This window comes from Phacochoerus africanus, chromosome 8 (assembly GCF_016906955.1).
Source record: "Phacochoerus africanus isolate WHEZ1 chromosome 8, ROS_Pafr_v1, whole genome shotgun sequence".
NCBI classification, from domain to species: Eukaryota; Metazoa; Chordata; class Mammalia; order Artiodactyla; family Suidae; genus Phacochoerus; species Phacochoerus africanus.
The window spans coordinates 59,514,338-59,534,925 of record NC_062551.1 but is presented as its reverse complement, the minus strand read 5'-3'; the positions used below and the strand labels follow the sequence as shown (position 1 = coordinate 59,534,925).

The window sequence follows — 20,588 nt, the reverse complement described above, 5'->3', positions numbered from 1 at the left end:
CAAACCCACAGCATATGGAAGTTACAGGCTAGGGGCCGAATCAGAGCTGCAACTGCCAGCCTACAGCACAGCCACAGCAACACTGGATCCGAACCTCATCTACAACCTACACCACAGCTCACAGCGACCCCAGATCCCCAACCCACTGAGCAAGGCCAGGGATCAAACCTGCATCCTCATTGATGTTAGTTGGGTTCTTTTCTGCTGAGCCACAAAGGGAACCCCCCAGTATCCACTTGCAAAGGATAATTTTACAGGAAAGAGAATTCTAGGTTGGTGAGTTTTTAGTCTCAACACTTTTAAATAATTCATCCACTCTCTTTTTGCTTGGTTTTTGAGACATCTGGGTTACTTTTCTGTACAGTAGAAATTGACAGAAAACTGTAAATCAACTATAATGGAAAAAATGAAAATCACAAATTAAAAAAAAAATTGGAAGTCTTTTTTTTTTTTTTTGTCTTTTTGCCATTTCTTGGGCTGCTCCTGCGGCATATGGAGGTTCCCAGGCTATGGGTCTAATCAGAGCTGTAGCTGCCGGCCTTTGCCAGGGCTATAGCAACGCAGGATCCGAGCCAAGTCTGCAACCTACACCACAGCTCAAGGCAGCACCGGATCCTGAACACACTGAGCAAGGCCAGGGATTGAACCTGCAACCTCATGGCTCCTAGTCGGATTCGTTAACCACGGCGCCACGATGAGAACTCCTGGAAGTCGTTCTTAACTTTGTTCCTCTATAGGTTGGGTGGAGTTTTCTTCCCCTGGGGTTTCTTCAAGGACTTTTTTTCTTGGTATTTGAACATACAGTATTTTGTGAGGGGTTTTTGTTTTTTCTTTCTCGGCTGCACCCATGGCACATGGAAGTTCCTGGGCCAGGGGTCAGATCTGAGCCATAGCTGCAATCTACACTACAGCTGCAGCAACGCTGGATCCTTAACCCATTGGACTGGGCCAGGATCGAAATGGGGCACTTCAAAGACAACACTGGATCCCTAACCTGCTGTACCGGGAACACCAAATATGTAGTATTTTGAGTATTATATGCCTAGGTACAGGGTTTGGGAGGCATTGCTCCTCTTTGGGTCTCTCTGGGCTCCTGAACCTGTGGTTTGGCGTTGTCATTGGAGGAAGCCCTCAGTCATTGTTGCTTCAAGTGTTTCCTCTGTGCCTTTCTCTCGAAGTTGCCTTCCGGTAACCCAGTTATATGTGTTACCCCCGTGGTGGTTCCCTCATCGTCCTTGGATATTCTGGCTTGTGTTTTTTAAGTCTCTGTTCTCCTGGCTTTTCGGTTTGCAGGTTTCCATTGAAAGTTTTCTTTCCACACCTACTCAGAAGCCTATCGGGGTTCTTCATTTTAGGGACGGTGTGTTTGGTCTCTAGCATTTCTTTGTGGTTCTCTCTCAGAATTCCCATCTCCCAGCTCACATGGCCCATCCGTCCCTGAATGCTGTCCACTTTATCCATGAGAGCCCTGGGCGTATTAGTCACTGTGGATTTACTTTCCTGGTCTGATAATCCCAACATTCCTGCCATGTGTGAGTCTGATGCTTGCTCTGTGTCTTCCAATCATTTTTGTGCCTTGTCGTATGCCTAGTAATTTTTCGTGATACAGGGACATGACGTCCTGGGTAAACAGAACCACTGGTAATAAACCCTTAGTGATGCACAGATGCAGTGGGGGAGAGAGGAGCCTTCCACTGTCCTACCATTAGGTTTCAGTCTCTCAGTGAGCCTGTGCCTCTGTGAACTCACACGTGTTTCTCTGATTTTTTTCTCCCCAGTAGATGGGACAGGATGGCCAGAGTGGGCTGGTGTTGGCTGTCTCCCTTCCCAGGCCAGTTAGGATCTGAGAAAACCCCAGCTGGTTAGGCTCCAGTTAACCAGTCTCTCCTGAAGGCAGACCTTGTGAAAACACAATGCTCTTAGGAGTTGCTGTCGTGGCTCAGCGGTCAGTAAACCCGACGAGCACCCGTGCGGACGCGGGTTCGATCCCTGGCCTTGCTCAGTGGGTGAAGGATCCGGAGCCGGCATGGCCATGAGCTGTAGTGTAGGTCACAGATGTGACTTGGATCCCGCGTTGCTGTGGCTGTGGCACAGGCCGGCAGCTTCAGGCCGGCAGCTTCAGCTCCAATTGGACCCCTGGCCTAGGAACCTCCACAGGCTGTGGGTGCCACCCTAAAAAGACAAGAGACCAAAAACAAAACAAAACAAAAAAAGAACACAGTGGCTTTGATGTAGTTCTTCCCCTCCCAACCCCAGCCCAAAGCACAAAGGGGCGTTTTTTCCATGGATTGCAGTGCAGGTTTTCTGACCCTGGGTCTTGTTGCTGAGGTGCTTCCATCATGGGTCTACTAATCCTTGATGCTCTCTTTCCACCTGTCCACCCCTCCCACCTTGGAGGAACGGATGTCCCCTGCTTTCTCTCCTCTCTTAATGACGCAAGGATTTTCAGTCTATTCAGTGTTTTCCTTCTTGTTAGGACCAAGTGGTAACTTCCAAGCTTTTTGCATGAAAAACCAGAAATCAGAAGTCTGGGGCTGACTGTTGTAAGTTACATTGTGTCCAGTAATTGTGATGTTATGAGCTCTCAAATGGTGACAACTAATTCGCTTGAAACAGTACTAAAATTAGATAGCCAGTCTTGTAATCTCGATATTTTTGCATCTTTTTCTTTCATCTTCTTAGGTTGATAAATTGGTGTTCTTTTGTGGTGCAGCAGGTTAAGGATCTGGCATGGTCACTGCAGTGGCATGGGGTCACTACTGTGCTTCTTCTAGTTCAGTCCCCGGCCTGGGGAATTTCATGTGCCACAGGTGCAGCCAAAAAAAATTTTTTTAATAAATTATCAGGAGTGCCCACTGTGGCGCAGTGGGTGATCCAGCTTGTCTCTGTGGAAGCACCGGTTCGATCCCTGATCTGGTGTAGTGGGTTACAGATCTGGCATTGCTGCCGCTGTGGCATTGGCTGCATCTTCAGCTTGATTCTGACCCCTGACGTGGGAACTTCCATATGCCATGAATGCAGCCAAAAAAGAAAAAAAAGAAATTCTTCGAATAGGCAGAATGACCACGCATTCTAAGAGGGGTAGAGTACATTCTGTCTCCTGTCCGTTAGTCACACACTCAGGATGCACTATTGTTTAATGTCTGTTATGCACCAACCAGAAGGTTGAACCAGACAGACAGACTCGCTTTCTAAATGCATGGACCTTACATGCAGGTGCAGAATCAAGACATGCAAGTGGTGGAAACAGATACACAATAACCACAGTGAAAAGTGTAACACAGTGTCCTGTGTGTGTTCTCCAGGCGGAGCACCTCCTATGGAGCATGGCAGCGTCTCCTGGAGATGGAAAAAGTGAGAATCCTTGTCCAGTGTTTGTTATGTCCACTGATGTCAATACCAGCACAGCCTCTTTCTGCTCCAGGCCGCTCTGAAGCCCTCGCCATGTCTCCTCACAAAGATGCCTTGAGAAACCCAGGGCAGGTGGCTATGACAACCATCTTCCTTTTACAGATGGTGGTTGGGTCTCAGGCCAATGTCATTCTCTTCTTCCACAACATCTCGTCAGTCTTACTTGGCCACAAGAGACCCACAGACATGATTCTCATGCACTTGGCCATGGCCAACCTCCTGGTTCTTCTCGGCTCTAGGATTCCCCACACGGTGACAGAGGAACCCCCTGTCCAGGCTTGAGTGGAAGTGTGTCTATTACATACAGAGAGTGGCTCGCAGCACCGCCCTGAGCTCCACCTGTGACCTGAGCACCTATATGTTCTTCACTCTCATCCCTGGGAGACTGGGGTGGATGATGCTCAGAAAAATAGCCCCCAAGGTCAATGGTCCTTCCTGTTTCACCTGCTGAATGTTCAGTTCCTTCATAACTATCTCTGTTCCCGTGACAATGACTGGTCCACAGAACACGGGAAATAATCCAGAGACCGAAGGGAAGCGGGTCTGCTCATCCTCAAGTCCCTTTGCAGGTACCGTCCTCCTGTGGCTCATCTCTGATGCCATGTTTCTTGGCCTCAGGTTCTGGTCCAGCGGCTCCATGGTGCTCCTCCTGCACAGACACCACCAGGGGGTGCAGTGTATTCGCACCCCCACTGGCCACCACCCATGCCCCCGGAGACCAGAGCCACGCACTCCATCCCAGTGCTGGGGGTCACCTTTGTCATCTCCTCCATATCAAATCCCATTTCCACTTTTGGTATCACTGCTTTTTTAGCTTCTCGTCTGCAGCTGATGCAGACCATTCATCTTTTGGCTTTATGTTTCCCCACTTTGAGCCTCTTCCTTCTGACCCTGAGGGAGCCTGGATCTCCTAGGTGCTGCTCCTGAGCTGTGGAGACCCCCATAGGAAGGGCAGATGTATCCGTCGGCTTCTGGAGCATCCATGGTCACGTTTCATCATCACTGACCAGTGACCATCTTAAACGTGTCTGTGCCGCTATCAAACACATATGACATCATACTTGTGATTTTAGCCCCCCTTACGTGTTGAGGGGCCATCACCACCCCCTGTACAGAGACTTGGAGCCCTTAAAATTCCGCTCTCCACCCAGCCCAAGGTAGTCCGCGCCCTTCACAGAAGTGCCATCGTATCGCACCTCTCCATCTGCATCTGCCTCGTCTCTCCAAGTATAACGCTTTCAGGGTCATGCTGCCCTGTCTAACTGGAAAGTCTTCAAGGTCACTCCGCACTGTGGCACACACATACCAAAATTAAATGCTTAGGGCTGACACCGGCTCGATTCTGTGTATTTACGACACTGTTTATCCATTCAGGGGCCAGCGGGTGCTTGTGTTATTTTTATCTTTTGGCTGTGGTGTATAATGCTGCTGTGGACGTGGGTGTGCACACACCTGCCAGGTCTTTGTCTTCAGTTTTGCTGGATACACACCTAGGAACATGGGCTGTGTCCTGGGCTGTGTCTGTGTTCCGCCTTTTGAGGAGACCACGTTTTCCACAGCTGCTACCGTGTGTGTTACACGCCCTCCAGCGATGCACAGGTGTTCAGGTCTCTTCACTTTGCGCCGACACTTTTTCTGTGTGTTTTATGTGCGTGCCAGCAGGTGCGAGGCGGTATCCCGCTGTGGTTTTGACGTGCATGTCCCCTGCAGCTAACGACAGGCGTTGAGCTTCTTTTCAAGCACTCTGCGGCAGTCTGTGCATCCTTGGAGAAATGTCTATTGGAGCCCTTGCATGGTTTTGTATGAGGGCTCTGGTGGTTAGCTGTCTGGAGTACCTTATGCATTCCGGGTATCAAGTCCTCTTCAGAGTAACATGCGCGACTGGTTTCTGCCATTCCGTCATTGGGGCAGGTTCCTGCTGTCCGTGGAGGGAAGTTTTTCAGTCTGGCGAGCCTGTCACAGTGGGGCCGAGCACGCCGTGCTGGTGAAGGGAGTCTGAGTGGAGATCCAGCTACAGCCGTCGTGGTAGCACTTTTAGTACTTGTAACTCAGAAAGCGGCCTCAAATGCTCGGTACTTCTCTTTATCAAGATGGAAGGTGGGGATGATGAATTAGGTTTGCCTGTGCCATTGAAGTGTACTTGAGGGGTCGGTCGGCACACAGGCAATTTCATCTGTCATGTCACGAACCCCCCCACACACTCTTTATTTCCCTGTGAACCCACTGCATCAACTGCTGCACGGCCCCCTGGCCCTGTATGTGCACTAACACCAAACTGTTCCCACCCAGAGTGTCATTGTCACTTTAAAGTTACTCAGACGATGGAGTTCCCGTCATGGCGCAGAGGTTAAAGAATCCGACTAGGAACCATGAGGTTGCAGGTTCGGTCCCTGCCCTTGCTCCGTGGGTTAACGATCTGGCGTTGCCGTGAGCTATGGTGTAGGTCGCAGACGCAGCTCGGATCCCGCGTTGCTGTGGCTCTGGCGTAGGCCAGTGGCTACAGCTCCAATTAGACCCCTAGCCTGGGAACCTCCATATGCCGCAGGAGCGGCCCAAGAAATGGCAAAAAAGTCCAAAAAAATTAAGAATAAAGTCACTCCCGCAAGGGGACTGGGAGGGGTTGTGTAGATGAAACTAGACCTGCTCAAAGTGGCTGGGGGGGAGACAAGCAGTTCTTGAGGGGTGGGTGGGGACCCTGTTGTCTGCAGCTGGGTGTGCTTGAAAACGTCCCTTAATACTGCATTTTAAGGAGCAAGTGTTAAATAGTACTTTGGGAAACTGTAAGGATTCAAATAAAACGATATAGATGAAACAACAATTGGCCCTAACAGTGGGATCAAACACACCACAGAAAACAAACAGCAAAAAGAACCAGCTCTCGGCGAAAAGCCTCAGGAAACCTCTGGTGGCACCACGGGCTTTCGGCTGGTGGGTAGACAGCGAGCTTTCTCAGATTCTGACAACACTTTGGGGCGCAGGGTCTCTGCCACACCTAGTTCAGGCTGCCTGCCTTTGGAGGAAACGCTGCCCTAGGCAGTAGAAAGGCAAGAGGTGTGACTGCGTTCCCATAAATCTTTATCAGCAAAACGAGCGTCTTTCCCCCCTCCACGTTGGCGAGCCCGAGTTGGAGCGCTATCTGGTGTGTGCGGGGTTCGCGGCTGCATAGTCACGGGCACGTCACCTCGCCTGACACCACGAGCGTGGTGGTTCGCGAGCGGCGGGAAGGGCAACCAGCACAAAACCGGCCTCCTGCAGAGAGCAGACGGCTCTGAAGGAGGGCACTTGCGTTTTACGGGACCCGTGAGGCAAGGCAGAGGCTGGCTGCGACGGGCTGAGCCTGAAAAGCTGTGAGCGCGTGCGGCCAGGGGCAGGCAGTACAGAGGTGCGGAGACGGGGTGCGGGCGCGGGCGCGCGGCGGCGGTCAGGCCCGGGGCGCGGGTGCGGGTGCGCGGCGGCGGTCAGGCCCGGCCGAGCCGAGCGGCACGGCCTCGGTCTCGGGCGCCACCCGCTGGCCACAGGCCGCTCCGGTCCCGCCAGTCCCCAGACCCCCACTGCAGCCAGAGGCAGGGCCCCAGCCGCCCCGCCGCACAACAGCCCTTGTCTGCACCCACCCCACCCCCCCGACACAGAGGCTCCCATACACGACCCTCCCCCACACTCACAAGATCCCGGGGATGGAGCAGGAGGGATCGGGAGCCCCCGCAGCTGGGGCAGTGGTCAGGACGGCCCCCTCCCCTGCCACCTCCCCACTCCGCTTCTCCCGGAAACCCAAGAGGCCCTCCCGGAGCACCTCGAGCCCTGAACCAACGGACCGGACCACAGTCCGTGGGCCCCCTCCTCCTTGGGACGGGGTGTCCGCCCCTGCAACAGTCCATCCACCCCCACATGCTCCCACCACCCTCTGCCGGCAGGGTAGTGATTCTAGCCCCCACCTCCACCCTGTTGGCTCGCTGCTGCTCTTGCTCTGGGAACCCACCCCCGCGGCCCCTGGGACTCAGTGGTCTGCACCTGCCTGGCCCCTCGCCCCATGCCCCATGCCCAGGGCCTCCCCTGGGCCTTAAAGAACAAACCAAGCTCCAGGTGCTCAGTGGGCACAGCCTACCCCCGGCCCTGGAGTGTGTGGTAAGAGCAAGGGCTGAGGGGACATGCTGTGGTCCAGGACCAGACCCCCACGGGACCCCATCACCAGGCAGCGACGCTAAGGCCTGGAACAGGTGGAAAAGGGCCCTTCCCAAGGACTGCACTTAGTGGTGTGCAAACACCCCAGGCCAGAGCAGAGACACAGACGCCGGGTGGGATTCGCCAGGCAGGCCCTCTGCTCCCCCAGCAGAGGCTGAGACAGGCACGGGTGGCACGGGCGATGGCAGGGATGCCACCTCTCGGCAGGAACGCTCCTCATCGCCACCTCACCAAACCCTAGACCCCAAAGTGTCCAGAGGGACTCCTGACCCTTCAAGGCAGAGCCTCCAGCCGAGGAGGCTGCAACTCCGCCAGGACTCCCATGGGCCACCTCCCCCAACAGCCCCCACAGAACCCCAAGCTCAGGGAAATCAAGGCTTTTAAGAGGTGCTGGCTCCCAGCTGCCCCCGGAAGCAGAGACGCCGGCGTCCAGGGTCCCCAAGGTGAAGGGTCACAGGCACCATGAATGGGAACGTGGGGGCGCCATGCCCATGACAATTGCCATTTATTCCCGAAGTTGCCAAAATCATCACCAAGGATTCACCAAGGGGTGCATAAGGGGACAAGGAGGCTCAAACACTGATTGAGGGGCCAGCCAGGAGGTGGAGGGAGGGGCGTGGGTGGGGGACCCCCAGCTGTCCCTCTCCCTTCTAATGCCATGCGAAGGGTCCTCCTCCGGCCAGCACCCTCCCCATCCCCCACGTCCAGTTTCTCTCCAGGGATGGGGAGCGGGGGACGCGGGAAGAGGGTGTAGTGTGAGCGGGCCCCGAGGGGAGGGTTGCTGGGGTGGGGGCAGGGGTCCCCCTTCACATGCACTCACAACACTGGTCTCCCCCCTGGATTATAGGAGGAAGGGGTTAGTGTTGGGGGCCGGGGGGCCCGGGGGCATCATGGGTGGCAGGCCAGGGCCCCCGCCGAGGGGGGAGATGTACGTTGGCGGTGCTCCAGGGACCGGGGGAACTGGGCTGAGCCGGAGCTGGTTCAGGGTGAGCGTGGCGGGGGGCGCGGGCTGGAAGGGGTTGGTGATGGAGGGGCCGGTGGCTGGGGCTCCTGCAGGGAGAGGACAGGGCGCAGTCAGGAATCTGCCTGGGCGGGGCAGCACCCCTGCTCCCAGGCCACACTCACCGCTCGGCAGGAAGGGGTTGGAGGCCTTGGCGCCCGGCGGCGTAGGGCCCGGCCGGCTGACCAGCGAGTCCAGGTCGACCAGGGCTGCATTGGGCCCCAGGAATGACTCTGGTGTCTTCCGCGTGGGCAGCGTGGGGGTTGGGGTGGCTGTGGGCGGCGGGCTCCCCACGGCCTCCGCCAGAGAGCCCCCGACCCCGCTCATGTCGAAGGCACCAGGACTGCGGGCAGGTACCTCTCCAGCAAGTAGCTCCAGCTCCCCTGGAAGGAGCCAGAGGGCACTCAGGGGGTCTGCTGGGGGGGACCAAGACGGCGGGCAGAGCGGGGAGAGGGGGGACCAAGAAGGAGCGCCAGGCCAAGAGGTGAGGAGGGAGGGACGCCATCTGAGGGCCTCGAGGGCAGAACCAGCCACCAGGCGCACCCAGCAGAAGGGACTCCCTGGGGGATGCTCACAGTCCCAAGGCTGGCGACTGCCTGCAGGTGGGGGACAACCACAGGCACCCTCTGGCCAGGAGCCTGGGTGACGCCTAGTGTGAGGACTGATTGGGTTTTTTTTAACAGATTTAAGAGCCCCATCTGACGTTGGAAAAATGCACAAATCTGACGGAGAAGGGCCTGGAAGAACGACTGCTGCAGACTGCACGGTAACCTAAGCTGCTCCTTCAGCTGGGGAGGCAGGCGGCGTCGCTGGGGCCCGGCCTGCTCCCCCCGTAAAGTCGGCTTCACCCAGGTATGCGGCAAACCCAAGGCATCAAAGGGAACATCACTGTGGTGGGAAACGTGTTCCAACAAGAGCACCCCCACCACACAGACCCGGAGTCTTTTCTCGAGCACAACCCCAAACCCAGACACATTCTGCAGCCAGGGGACAGGTGCCCAAGGCTGCAGCAAGAGGGAACCTGGATGCGGCCTCCCTGCCCTGGGCCCCCCACGCTGGGGGGCAGGTGCGGAAAGTGAGGGGGTCTTTGAGGGGCAGCCCCTCCAGGCACCCCACCCTGGGGAGCCCAGGGCAAGGAGGCCGCCGGGAGGCCCTGCTGCACTCCAACGTGCCCGGGCGACAGAGAGGGCAGCGTTTGGGGAAGCTGGAAAAAGGGAATTCTTGGCACGTTTCAAAACTCTTCTCCACGTCTGAAATTATCTCAAAACAAAGTTAAAGGTCCCTTTCTAAAGGTGGGCGCGTGAGAGCTGCTCCTGACGAATGCTGTTAAAAAGGCCAGGGCGCTGGGGGGGGAGGGGGGGCAGCTCACCCGTGCTGCTCCCGGAGGTCGGCAGGGCCGTGCGCAGTCGGTCGAAGTCGGAGAACTCGTCCGGCTCTGCGTCAAAGCCCCCGACCACTGCGGGGGGCAGGGTGGCTCAGCTTCCCCAGGGACCCAGGGGACGAGACGCTCCACAGCCTCGTGCCTGGACCCCCACCCCGGGCCCCCACCCCAGGGCCCGCCCAGTACCTGTGGTGCCATTGGTGCTGGGCTTGGCAGGTGACCCCCCCCAGGGGTCTGAGAAGGCCGGGGCCGGGGCCCAGGGATCGGAGGCCGGGGGTCCGCCGACCGGGGCCCCACCTGGATGAGGAAGGAGACACTGAGCAGCAGGCGGCACCCCCTGCCCTGTGCCTGAGGGTTTGTCTCCACTGAGTCTAGCTGCTCCCCCAGAAGCCCACCCAGGCCCCAAAGGTCAGGCAGCCCGGAGTTTCAGCCCAGGCCCAGCTGGCCTCTCCCACCTTGTCCCCACCCTCCAGCCAGGGGCGCTCGCACTGCCAAGCCTTTGCACACATGCCCGCTTTTTGGGCAAAGCCTTGGCCCTGAGGCCGCCAGGAAGCCACAGCAAAGGCCCCCAGCCAGGTGAGGGGCCGCGAGTGTGAGGCCTGACTGCGGCCCCGGCAGCTGCCCGTCACCCACCCCAGGGTCACAGAGCACATGCAGGCTCTGGCAGCCAGTGTGTACTCACCCTCTGAGCTCCCCCACGGGTCAGGGGTAGGCCCCTCTCCAGCCGCAGGGGCCTGGGTCCCACCCCAAGGATCCACCGGGGGCCCCGCAGGGGCAGCAGGCCTCCAGGGGTCCCCAGAGGCTGGTGTAGTGGCCGGGCCACCCCAGGGATCAGCAGCCGGAGGGACAGGGGGTCCCCCCCAAGGGTCCGAGACAGGGGCAGCCGTGGGGATGGCTGCAGCCGTGGGCACCGGCCCCCCCCAGGGGTCTGTGGCCGGAGGAGGCGCTGGGGCCGTGAAGACGTCAGCAAGATCCATGAGGGACGACTACAGGGAGAAGAGAAAGCGCGAGGGTGAGGGGGAAAGATCCCAGCCCCAGGGGCGGGGTGAGGGGGCCACAGCACCGGAGGGCAAGTGGGACGCCGAGAGGCAGACCTGCAGCCGGAGGACGGAGCCTCCAGAAAGCGGGTGGGAGAGGAGCACACCCCGCTCTCGCTCTTGGCAGCGCCACGCTCGCCAGTCCCCATCAGCCAGCCCCACGCTCCGCACGGCAGGCGCCTGGCCCTTCGACCCTCGCTCCCAAGTCCACCCCACCCCAGGCAAGCTCACCAGCCCCTGAAGGAATGAGGACCACGGCCACCCCCAGACCCTGCACCTACAGCGCCCAGGTCCCCAGAAGCCCACCCTGTGTCCACCCCAGGGCACCGTCAACACGCTCCCTGCGCGTCCTGGGGGGAGCGGCTGTGGGAGGGACCGCAGCCGCCCGGGCCCAGGGCTCCGCTCACCTCCTCCTGGCCTGCTGTCTCCCTCCTGCTCTCCTCGATGGCCATCTGCAGCCTCAGGTCATCCCCACGGCGGATCCGCTCCTCCTGTTCGGCCGGAGGCGGCAGGCAGGGGAGGGGGCAGAGTCTGAGAGCCGGGCTGACATGGCAGGCCCCGCCCCCCCCCCCAGACCCTCGCCCACCCAAACAAGGCGACGGAAAATTAAAATGGGACGCGGACAATGTGTGGGGTGGGCAGACACGGGGTCGGGGGCGACGGGAGGGGGCCGTGCAGGACAGGCAGGCTGGGGCAGCTCGGGCCTGACCCCAGGGTCTTCTGCCCGGGGCAGAGGTGGCGAATCCCTGGGCTGCGATGAGGGAGAGGGGACTTCGCCACCAGGAGGAGCGACAGGGCATCTGTTTCACGTACCCAGCATCCAGACTGGATCCTGTCTGGGGATGTTTGACACAAGGTCCCACTAAAAATGCCAAAAATGCTGCAGTGTGACTGTGGGTGAGTGGGGGCCCTTGAGAAAAGTGAGCGAATGGGGGGACCCAGGGAGGGTCTGGGGGAGGCTGGGAGGCTGCTCTGACCTTATCGTGCTCCTCACGGCTCAAACTAAGGGCCAGCTGGAGCTGGACGTCATCCTCGGGGCCGCAGGACGGGGGCTGGGAGAGAGAGAGTGTGAGGGGCCGGGTGGGGGCAAGAGAGGCGGGCCGGGTGTGGGGAGCAAGAAAAAGAGGCCAAGAGAGGGACACAGACACACGGACACCCACACACACAGATGGACACAGAAAGCGAGGGTCAGAGAGCCTGAGCCCCAGAGGCAGGGCCCCCAAACTGGTGAAGAACAGGGGGAGAAGCATGGAGACAGGCCTGCGGTGTGGGGCAGGAGCGCACAGAGCAGGGCAGGCCACGCAGCCAGAAGGGGAGGGGGGGGACTGGACAGTGAAGACAGAGGAAGAGACAGGGTCGGAGGACGAGCAGACGAGGCGGGAGGGAGATGAGCACGGGCGCGGAGGGCGGGGTGGGATGGATGGCAGAACGATGGCAGCCCCTCGCCCCCGGCCCCCGGCCCCCACCTGGTCGGCCTCCTCCTTGCTCATGGCCAGGGCCAGCTGGAGCTGCAGCTCCTCCTCCCCGCTGCTCTGCGGCCAGGCTTGCTCTGCCTCGGGTGGGGGCCCGGAGCCCACGGCTGCGGAAGAGGCTGAGGGGAGAGGGGACACAAAGGCTGAGACCCAGGGAGGATGAGGGGGAACCCCTGGGGCCTGGCGCCCTCCCCACAGCCGGGCAGGGCGGGGTGCAGTGTGCACACATCCCCGCCTGGCCAAAGGCCAGCCCTGTGGCCCAGGAGCAAAAGTCGGCTGACAGAAGGGGAGGGCCCTGGGAAGCTCTGAGCTTGTGACACAGCACGAGGTGGGGCCAGGGACTCCCTGCCTGCCTGGGGCAGTGCTCTCAGGTCTCGGTCTGGGGGGCACGGGGGGCGGGGGAGCTCCCAGCAGCCGCAGGTCAGGGGTCTGCAGCTGGGCTCTGGGCAGGAACAACACTTGCACGCCCGCCCACCCAGGGCACGGCTGGGGCAGAGAGAACAAGCGCGCAGAGACCTGGGGAACGCGGGTGCCCTGCTGCAGGCCCAGGCCCCCCAGCGCAGGCTCCCATCCTGACCACCACCTGGAAAACCGCTCGGGTCCCCTACACGTCCCCACGGCCCTTCCCCGTCCGTGAGCAGCCAGGCCCTTCTCACGGCACGGATCCAATCTCTCCCCTTCCTGCCCCCAACGGACACACGGATTCCCCACCCCCTCTGCTTTAACTCTTAAACGCTGGTGGCCCACCACCCAGTGCAGCTCCAACAACTTAAGACACCTCCAGCCAACGGCCCCCCGGACCCCAGGCCCCTCAGGAGTCGGCCCCCTCCTGGGGTTCCCCTTGCTCCCTGAATTACCCGCCCCGGCACAGGGCACAGAAGGCTTGGGGCAAGCGGAAGGGCACAGCTCCGCCCCAGGGGCTCACCTGTGGCGGTCTGCGCCAGCTTCTCCTTGGTCTTCAGCGCGTGGGCACGCTCCTCCCGCAGCCGGTCCTCGTCCCGCAGCAGGGCCACCAGCTGCTTGGCCTTCTCCCGCACGTTCACGCCCTGGTCCTTGCCGTCGCGGTCCACGTACTGGAAGTCCTTGAGCGTCTGCACGGCGTACATGTTCTCCTTGCACTGCTGGGACACGCGCTCCGAGCCCGTCTTGATGAGGTACTCCATCAGCGTCATGGCCTGAAACACACCGCGGACGTGAGGCCGCGCCCGGGCGCCGGCCGCGGGGGGCGCGGGGCCTGGGGGGTGACGCCCGGGGGGATCGGGGCTTCTGTCTGGAGGGACCATCTCCTGGACCAAGGCAGTGCGACGGCGGCACGACGCCACGTGTTCTCGATGCCGCCGAGCATTAGAAGGGCGGCGGTGTGGCCCATGACCCACGCGCATCTCCACAGACCCGGGGAAGGGGAAACCGAGCGGCGGGGACCCTGCTCCATTCTGTTGAAATCCGTTAAGGATGTGAAAGCATGTGGCCGAACGGCACCCGTGTCAGGTCACACTCATGTGCACCCAAGACACAGGCAGGGCTCCCTGCTTTCTGTACCTTCCCCAAGTTTGAAGCATGTCCTCTTGCACATAAAACTGCACAGTGACCCAAGCCAATCTAAAGACAAGGGTGGCAGGAGGCAGGCACAGTGCCCGCAGGGCCTGTCCAGGCCTGGGCTCTGGGGAGAAGGCATGGCCCACAGAGAGAAAGGCCGCCCTCTCACATCGTCCGCATTTTTTGAAAAAGCAAGAAACTCCTCCTTCAATGATCTTACATTAGATGGGAACTAGCCCCACCCCCCACCCCAAGCCAGGCCTTTGTGGTCTGAACCTAGGCTCCAGGTGGGCTGGGGAGGGAGGCGAGGGGTCCCGGTGGGAGGCCACGGCCACTGTCCTCAGAAAAAGGGCACACCGCAGACTTCCCGGGTGTCCCCCGGGCCTCAGAGCCACCAGCACCAGCCAGGGCTCCCAAGTCCGGAGCAGAGCAAAGAGCAGAGGGAGGCCAGGCCCGCCCAGTGAGCTCTCTGAGCCACCAAGGACGCGCCAGGGAGCCGGCTACGGGTCAGTAACGTCTCACCGGCCTTTGGAGGGAGCCAGACCCGAATCTGGCAGGGCTCCTGAAGGAGTTAACAGCATTTACCTCTGCAACTGGAGATGAGTCTTTAACTGACCCAGACCCGTCTACATCTTAAGAGAAAAAAAGGAAAAAGCAAAAATGACACCTGCCAACAAAACAGTCTCCAAACTCCTGGGCCAGCCTGCGCCTTGGAGGTCAGACCACAAAGACGCACACACACCACACCTAACAGCCATCATGCTGCGTGGGACCCACGGATCCCAGACAGACGTCCTCACCCCAGTGGAGACAGGGACTGGGCACCCAACAAATTTTGCGAACTTGTTTTCAGAGCTCTGGGGACTGTGGAATTGCAGTTTAAGAGACCGAGGACATGGGCATGAACCATGTGTCCAGCAAGGGTGAAGGGAACTCCTGTGGGCCATGGAGCCGTCATAAGAAGGACCACCGCACACGGCCCTGGACACAGCGAGCCGCCGCCACACGCACGCCTCCACCTCCCCGATGCAACAGCAAACACGGGAGGCCGGCCCGGGGCCCACACGGCCCGAACAGGCTCGGCAGGCAGACGGCCAGTGCGGCGCCTCGGGCCGAGCGTCCTGCCTGCGCCCGGCGGGGGCTGCAGGGCTGTGCACACTCAGGACGCGCGCCTCGATGCACCGTCTACCTGCGTCGAGTGGGCCGCAGTGTGAGCAGGGACAGGCGCGCTTTCTCTGCAAGGGGCCAGGTGACGGACGCCCCGGCTCTGGGGCCCTGCGGTCTCCATCCCACGAATGCGACCCCACCCCACGGCCGCGTGCGGGTAAAGCTTGATGTACAAAGCCGGGCGGGGGCCCGAGGGCCGTACTTTGCCAAGACCGAGGCCCTGCAGTCCCCAGAGAAGTCAGGTGACACAGCCCAGAGTTAACGGGTGGGCTCGGGGCTCCCCTCCAGGCCCCCCAGTCTCTGTGCCTCAGTTTCCTCACTCAGAAAAAGTACTTCCACTGAGCTTTGCCCACTACTCTGCCCACTGCTCTGCCCACTGCAGGCTTCCCCAGCCACCAGCCAAGAACCACCACCTGGGCCTCAGGACTCACCTCCCCTCACCCACCAGTCCCCCCAACCCCACCAAGCTCCTCCCCCTCTTTCAAGCCCTCAGGCCCCTCCCCGCCGCGCCCCTCCACACCAAGGCTTCCCAGCTCCCCCGCTGCCCTGCCCACTGCCTCACGACTGACTCAAATCACCCGCCCAAGCCCGCTTTGCAGGGAGGGCCTAGAGAGGAGCCAGGGCCAGGAGGCTCAACCCCCAGCTCCAACGGCAGCTGCCATCTGCCCTTGGCCTCAGCCTCCTCGCCTAGAGAGACAGAGAGTCCGGCATAGGCACCAGTCTGGTCCCTGAGACCGGGAGCCTAACCCGTCTTGTCCACCGCCACACACAGAGCAGGTGACAAAAGGACTCACCCACACTTCTGGGCCTCGCTCGCCAGCCTGGGCCCCAGGAGCTGGATGCACACACGGAGACCCTGGACTGGCCTGAGGCCGCATCGCTGGGAGGGGGGCCTGGCCCTCAGCCCGTGACCTCGGCCCCTTCTTGACTCAACCTTGGGACACCAGGCCCCAGGTCTCCAGGGCAGCAGTCAGACAGGAAACTCAGCCACTGAGTGCCGCCTGCAACCAAGTTCCCTGTACCCAAAACCTGTGGTCTGTCGGTCCACCTGTTCACTGTGCCATTTTGGTAAACGGGCTGAAGCGCCCACTGACACACGCACACTCACTCTGGAAAACTGCAAACACACACAGGTATTTGCGGCCGTCTGCTTTGTAAGAGCAAAACACTGCAAGCCACTTACAATCCATCACAAGGCAGCTGGTCACGTCAATCACGACCAGTCCATACGGTGGACAGGTACAAAATCAGAAGAAGAAAAAAAAAAGGAACAGGCTTTTGTTGCCCTAACAGAAAATGGTCCCTAAGATGCTTTTCATTTTTTAAAACTGCAGCATAACTTACACAGAGTAAAACACACTCTTTCTCATGTACAGTCTTAAGCTCTGGTAACTCACGTGACCGAAGAGCCACTGCGGCAGCGAAGACACAGAGCCACCCCGCGGATCCCCAGGAGTCCCGGCGCTGCCCATCTGCCCAGAGCCACACACACATCACCGCAGAGGGCAGAAGCGGGGGACACAGGCTGCCCCTGGGGGAGGAACTGAGCTCCAAACCCAGAAGGGCGGAGCCTTCTAAGGGCTCAATCCTGTGAACATGCCATTTCTCCCAACACCCCAAAGCTCAAAATCCCTAAAACATTACATCCGTCACCGTCACGGGACAAGACAGAGATTTTACGCGAAGATGCAGAACCCCAGCCCCTCTGAGCCACCAGGAAGGGGGGGTCCGCGCCCCCCGGTTCTGCGCCCACCCGGAGGGGTCTGTGGCGGCGGCGGCGGGCCAGGCACTGACCTTGTACACGTGCCGCCAGTTCTTGCCGTGGTCGTTGAGCCGCTTCCAGATCATGCTCATGATCTCCGAGAAGGCCACCACGTTGTAGGTGAGGTCGGCGATCTCGGACATGAGGGAGCTGGACGGGCCCCAGGGGTCGTTGCTCGTGGCCTCGCGCACCTTGATCTCGGCCTCCGAGTAGTTGTGGACGATGTTCTTCATCTGGCGCCGCAGCGATGAGGTCGACATGGTGGCGGGCGGCGCGAAAGGGGGCGGCCCCCCGGGCGAGCAGCGATGGGGCAGCTGGGGGGGAGGCCACAGCAGTGACTGCGGGTCACCACATCTGCGGAGAGGAGAGGACCCATGGCCACCCGGCCGAAGACCAGTGCGCGAGGGGCGGAGGCCGAGGTCCTGTCTCCGGCCCTGCTGACCTCCGCCCGAGGTCTCCAGGCATCCCTCAGCTCCTCGAAGGCGCCCGGCTCCTTCCGGCCTGAGGCCCCGCGGAGCCAGGCGGAGTACACAGGGGCCGACCGCAGACCCAAGGGGGCTCACCACCTCCCAGCCCAGCAACTCCTGCACCTCGGTTTTCTCCTCTGGGAAATGGGGCTGCGTTCCGTAACCAGAGAACTGAAAAGAAGCCAGCGATCCGAGGGGCGGGGCGGGGGGGGGGGGTGCTGTCAGGAGGCAGTCCCCGCGCTCTTCCTCCCCCTCTCACAGGGGGACTCCCCCCCCCGCCACTCACCCACAGGACTCCGCTGAAACCTCCCAGGCCTGACCCACCCCAACACCGCAGCTGTCGCTCCCAGGGCCACCCAGACAGCAGATTGAGTCGCCCTGTGCTTTTCCTTCCCTTTTTCTTTTTTTTAAGTGGCTACACCCTCTGCATGTGGAAGTTCCCTGCCAGGGACTGAATCCAAGCCACAGCTGAGACCTCCGCCACATCCTTTCACCCACTGAGCAGGGCGGGGGATCGAACTCACGCCTCCGCAGGAACCCAAGCCGCTACAGTCAGGTTCTTACTCCACTGCACCACAGCAGGAACTCCTTCCTCATGATTTTCCTACTGTTTGATTGTGCGGCTGAAGCCACGCCAAGAGCCCCTGTGGGGCTGTGGACACGGCTTTTCCCATTAGAGGAGCTGGCCCGGAAGGGCCATTCAATAAACAGCACAGGAAGGAAGAGAAGGAGGCAGGACAGGAAAGACCTCTGGAGCAGGGCCTGGAGGACAGAACCCACTGTAGAAACAAGGACACACAGAGCGGAGGGAGGCCAACAAGGGGAGCAGAGACGGACAGGAGGGAATGCCAGAGGGACGAGGGGTCCCACGGGTGGGGAGGCTCAGGGCAGGAGAGATAAGGACAGCACAGCCCACGGGCCAGGCGCCCTCTTGGTGCCAGGCAGTCAGGGAGCAAGAGCACAAGACGTGCATTATCTCATTAAAAACAGCGGGCGGGTGGGGTTCTAACAGAGGAGGCGATGGGGCTCTGGAGGTTAAATGACCCAGCCAAGGTCACACGCTAGGCCTGGCAGTGCACACTCAACTCCCGGCCGGTGTGACTCCCAAACACATGTCTAAGTTAACCTGTGCTGAGAGGAAGGCGATGGGAAACAAACAGAAGAAGGCAAAGGAGGGATCGGGCGAGTGAGGCCATCACAGCCCTTTGCCTGCGCCAGGTGTACCTCTCAGTGCCTCACACCTGGAGACGTAACTCCGCCCCACACCTCACAGGGGAGGAAATGAGGCAGACGGTGGTCCGCCCCTCACCCTGCTTCACGGGCCTCACTCCCAGCAGGCTCTGGGCACACCGTCCACAGACTCGCCCAACACACTAGCCCAAGACGGAGACCTCCCCCAACCGGAGTCCCAGGGGAGGCAGCTGGCCCCTGCCTTGACTGCAGGAGAGCCAGGCACTTGGAGACAGATGTGAACAGCTGAAAAGCAACGGCCTGGATGCTAAGACAGGCCCAGCCAGACACACTGGCAACAAGAGCTGATGTGACCAACAGAGCAGGAGACCAAGAGGACAGGGCATGAAAGTGGAGAAAGAGGCACGGAGAAACCTGGGCAGACAAAAGACACAGGAAAACAGATAAAGGAACATGGGGAGACATCGGGGCAGGCAGGCAAAGAGCAAGGACAGAGGCCCTGAAGATAAAAGAGGCAGTAAGCTGGGACTGCGAAAAAGGAGACAAGGAAAATGGGAGCGAATGGAAAGAACATGAAATCCTGGCCCTCTGGAGATTCAGTTTGCTCAACTCTTAAATCAAGGAAAGGATTTCTACCTGGCAGGCTTGTTGATTAAATACAATGGGTACATAAAGTGCTTGGCACTGCGCCCCACAGATAACAGGAGCTCAATAATGTTGGCTGCTATTTTAATAGGGGGGAAAAAAAAAACAGTATTTCCAAAAGGGAGGCATCAGAAAATGTGGTATCTTAACATCGTGTATTTATACAAGTGTGCTGAAGCAACATTCAACTGACACGGCAAACCTAAGACTCCACAGATACTATGGAGGAGAAAACCAGGTTTTTCCAAAATGAGCTGACCCAAAGATAATTATTAAGCTAAATACAAGACAAGCGATACCGCAAAATTCTCCAAGGGGTGCTCCAATGACCCACATCAAACGTTAAGTGTATGCAAGAGAAAATCTGTAAGTAATAATAACGGAACCCAGAGCTCCCAGCAGTTCACCACACACTTACTATGCGCAAGGGCTGGGCACTTTGCCTTGGTGAATGATCACAGCAGCCCTATTATTTAGGAACTCTGAATACCCTAACTTTAAAGACTGGGAAACTGTGGCCTGGAGATGAATTACCAGACAAATATTACAGGCTTACAAAAAATGGGCCTCTGATTCCAGAGCCGGGTTCTTCATCACTCGGAACTCAAGAACCCAGGGGAAGCGGCTATCCTAGGCCAAGCGACAGACCCCCGGAGAGGGAGTCGGGGTTGGAGGACAAGGGTACCAGGACAGAAGTAATAGGGGAAGACGGCGGGCCGGGGGAGATGCACAGAGACAGAGCGCAGACAGCTGCGGAGCCGAGACACGGACACTAATCCTGCCCATCACACGCCGAAATGCGACAGAAACGCAGAACCAGACCCGACACGGACAGGCAAGGACAGCGCCGTGTAAAAGCACCGAAACGGACCCGAGCGGCAGCGAGGCCCAGGCGGAGGCCCGCGGGAGGCCCAGGCGCGGACAGAGACGCGGGAGAGTCGGAGCCGCGGGCGGTCCAAGGCCGGCCCAGCGCAGACACACAAAGACCGTGGAGACGCCCGAGCGCGCCCGCCCACCGCCCGCCGCTCGCACTCACCTGGGCCCCCTCAAGCCGCGCTCCGGGGGGTCATGGCGGGCAGCCCCCCAGCTAGCCCCCGCTCGGCCTCGGTGTCGCGGGGCGCGCGCCGGGCCGCGGGCGGTGGACGCGGAGCCGCGCTTGGGCGCACGCGCGGTCACACGGAAGACCGCACGCCGACGGCCCCGCCGCCCCGCCGCCCGGGAGGGGCGCGGAGAGCCGGGCGGGGGAGGGGAGCCACCGAACAGACGGGAAGCAACCGAAGGCGATGGACCGGAAGCGGAAGTGGCTGCTCGACCCGCCCGGTCGCCCCTCTGCGGCGGCG

The 20,588-nt window shown here is 59.9% G+C and overlaps 1 protein-coding gene and 1 pseudogene across 5 annotated transcripts; one reads left to right on the top strand and one right to left on the bottom strand.

The window, feature by feature from the left end:
* The first annotated feature begins 3,444 nt into the window (after nucleotides 1-3,444).
* Nucleotides 3,445-4,338, top strand: LOC125133045 (vomeronasal type-1 receptor 4-like; annotated as a pseudogene).
* A 3,719-nt stretch (nucleotides 4,339-8,057) lies between these two features.
* EPN1 (epsin 1) lies at nucleotides 8,058-20,556 on the bottom strand. 5 transcript variants are annotated; one of them, XM_047790573.1, is made up of 13 exons: nucleotides 20,285-20,556; nucleotides 17,937-18,174; nucleotides 17,388-17,583; nucleotides 16,978-17,299; nucleotides 13,406-13,655; nucleotides 12,475-12,599; nucleotides 11,986-12,060; nucleotides 11,416-11,499; nucleotides 10,654-10,957; nucleotides 10,158-10,268; nucleotides 9,960-10,046; nucleotides 8,716-8,973; nucleotides 8,058-8,640 (listed from the first exon to the last, which is right to left on the bottom strand). In XM_047790573.1, the coding sequence occupies exons 3-13, from the start codon at nucleotides 17,408-17,410 to the stop codon at nucleotides 8,432-8,434; spliced, it is 1,848 nt and encodes a 615-aa protein (XP_047646529.1). In that variant the 5' UTR covers nucleotides 17,411-17,583; nucleotides 17,937-18,174; nucleotides 20,285-20,556; the 3' UTR covers nucleotides 8,058-8,431. The 5 variants fall into 5 exon arrangements, with proteins under 5 accessions (XP_047646529.1, XP_047646528.1, XP_047646531.1 ...); XM_047790572.1 differs by lacking the exon at nucleotides 20,285-20,556 and having other exon boundaries at nucleotides 17,937-19,310; XM_047790575.1 differs by lacking the exons at nucleotides 17,388-17,583; nucleotides 17,937-18,174.
* Between the last annotated feature and the right edge of the window lie 32 nt (nucleotides 20,557-20,588).

Coding starts and splice junctions, on each gene's coding strand:
- EPN1 (XM_047790573.1), bottom strand. CDS start 17,410: ATGCCTGGAGACCTCGGGCGGAG. Junction 17,300..17,387: donor CCTGGAGACCTCGGGCGGAG/GTCAGCAGGGCC, acceptor TCCTCTCCGCAG/ATGTGGTGACCCGCAGTCAC. Junction 13,656..16,977: donor ACTGGCGGCACGTGTACAAG/GTCAGTGCCTGG, acceptor GGTGTGTTTCAG/GCCATGACGCTGATGGAGTA.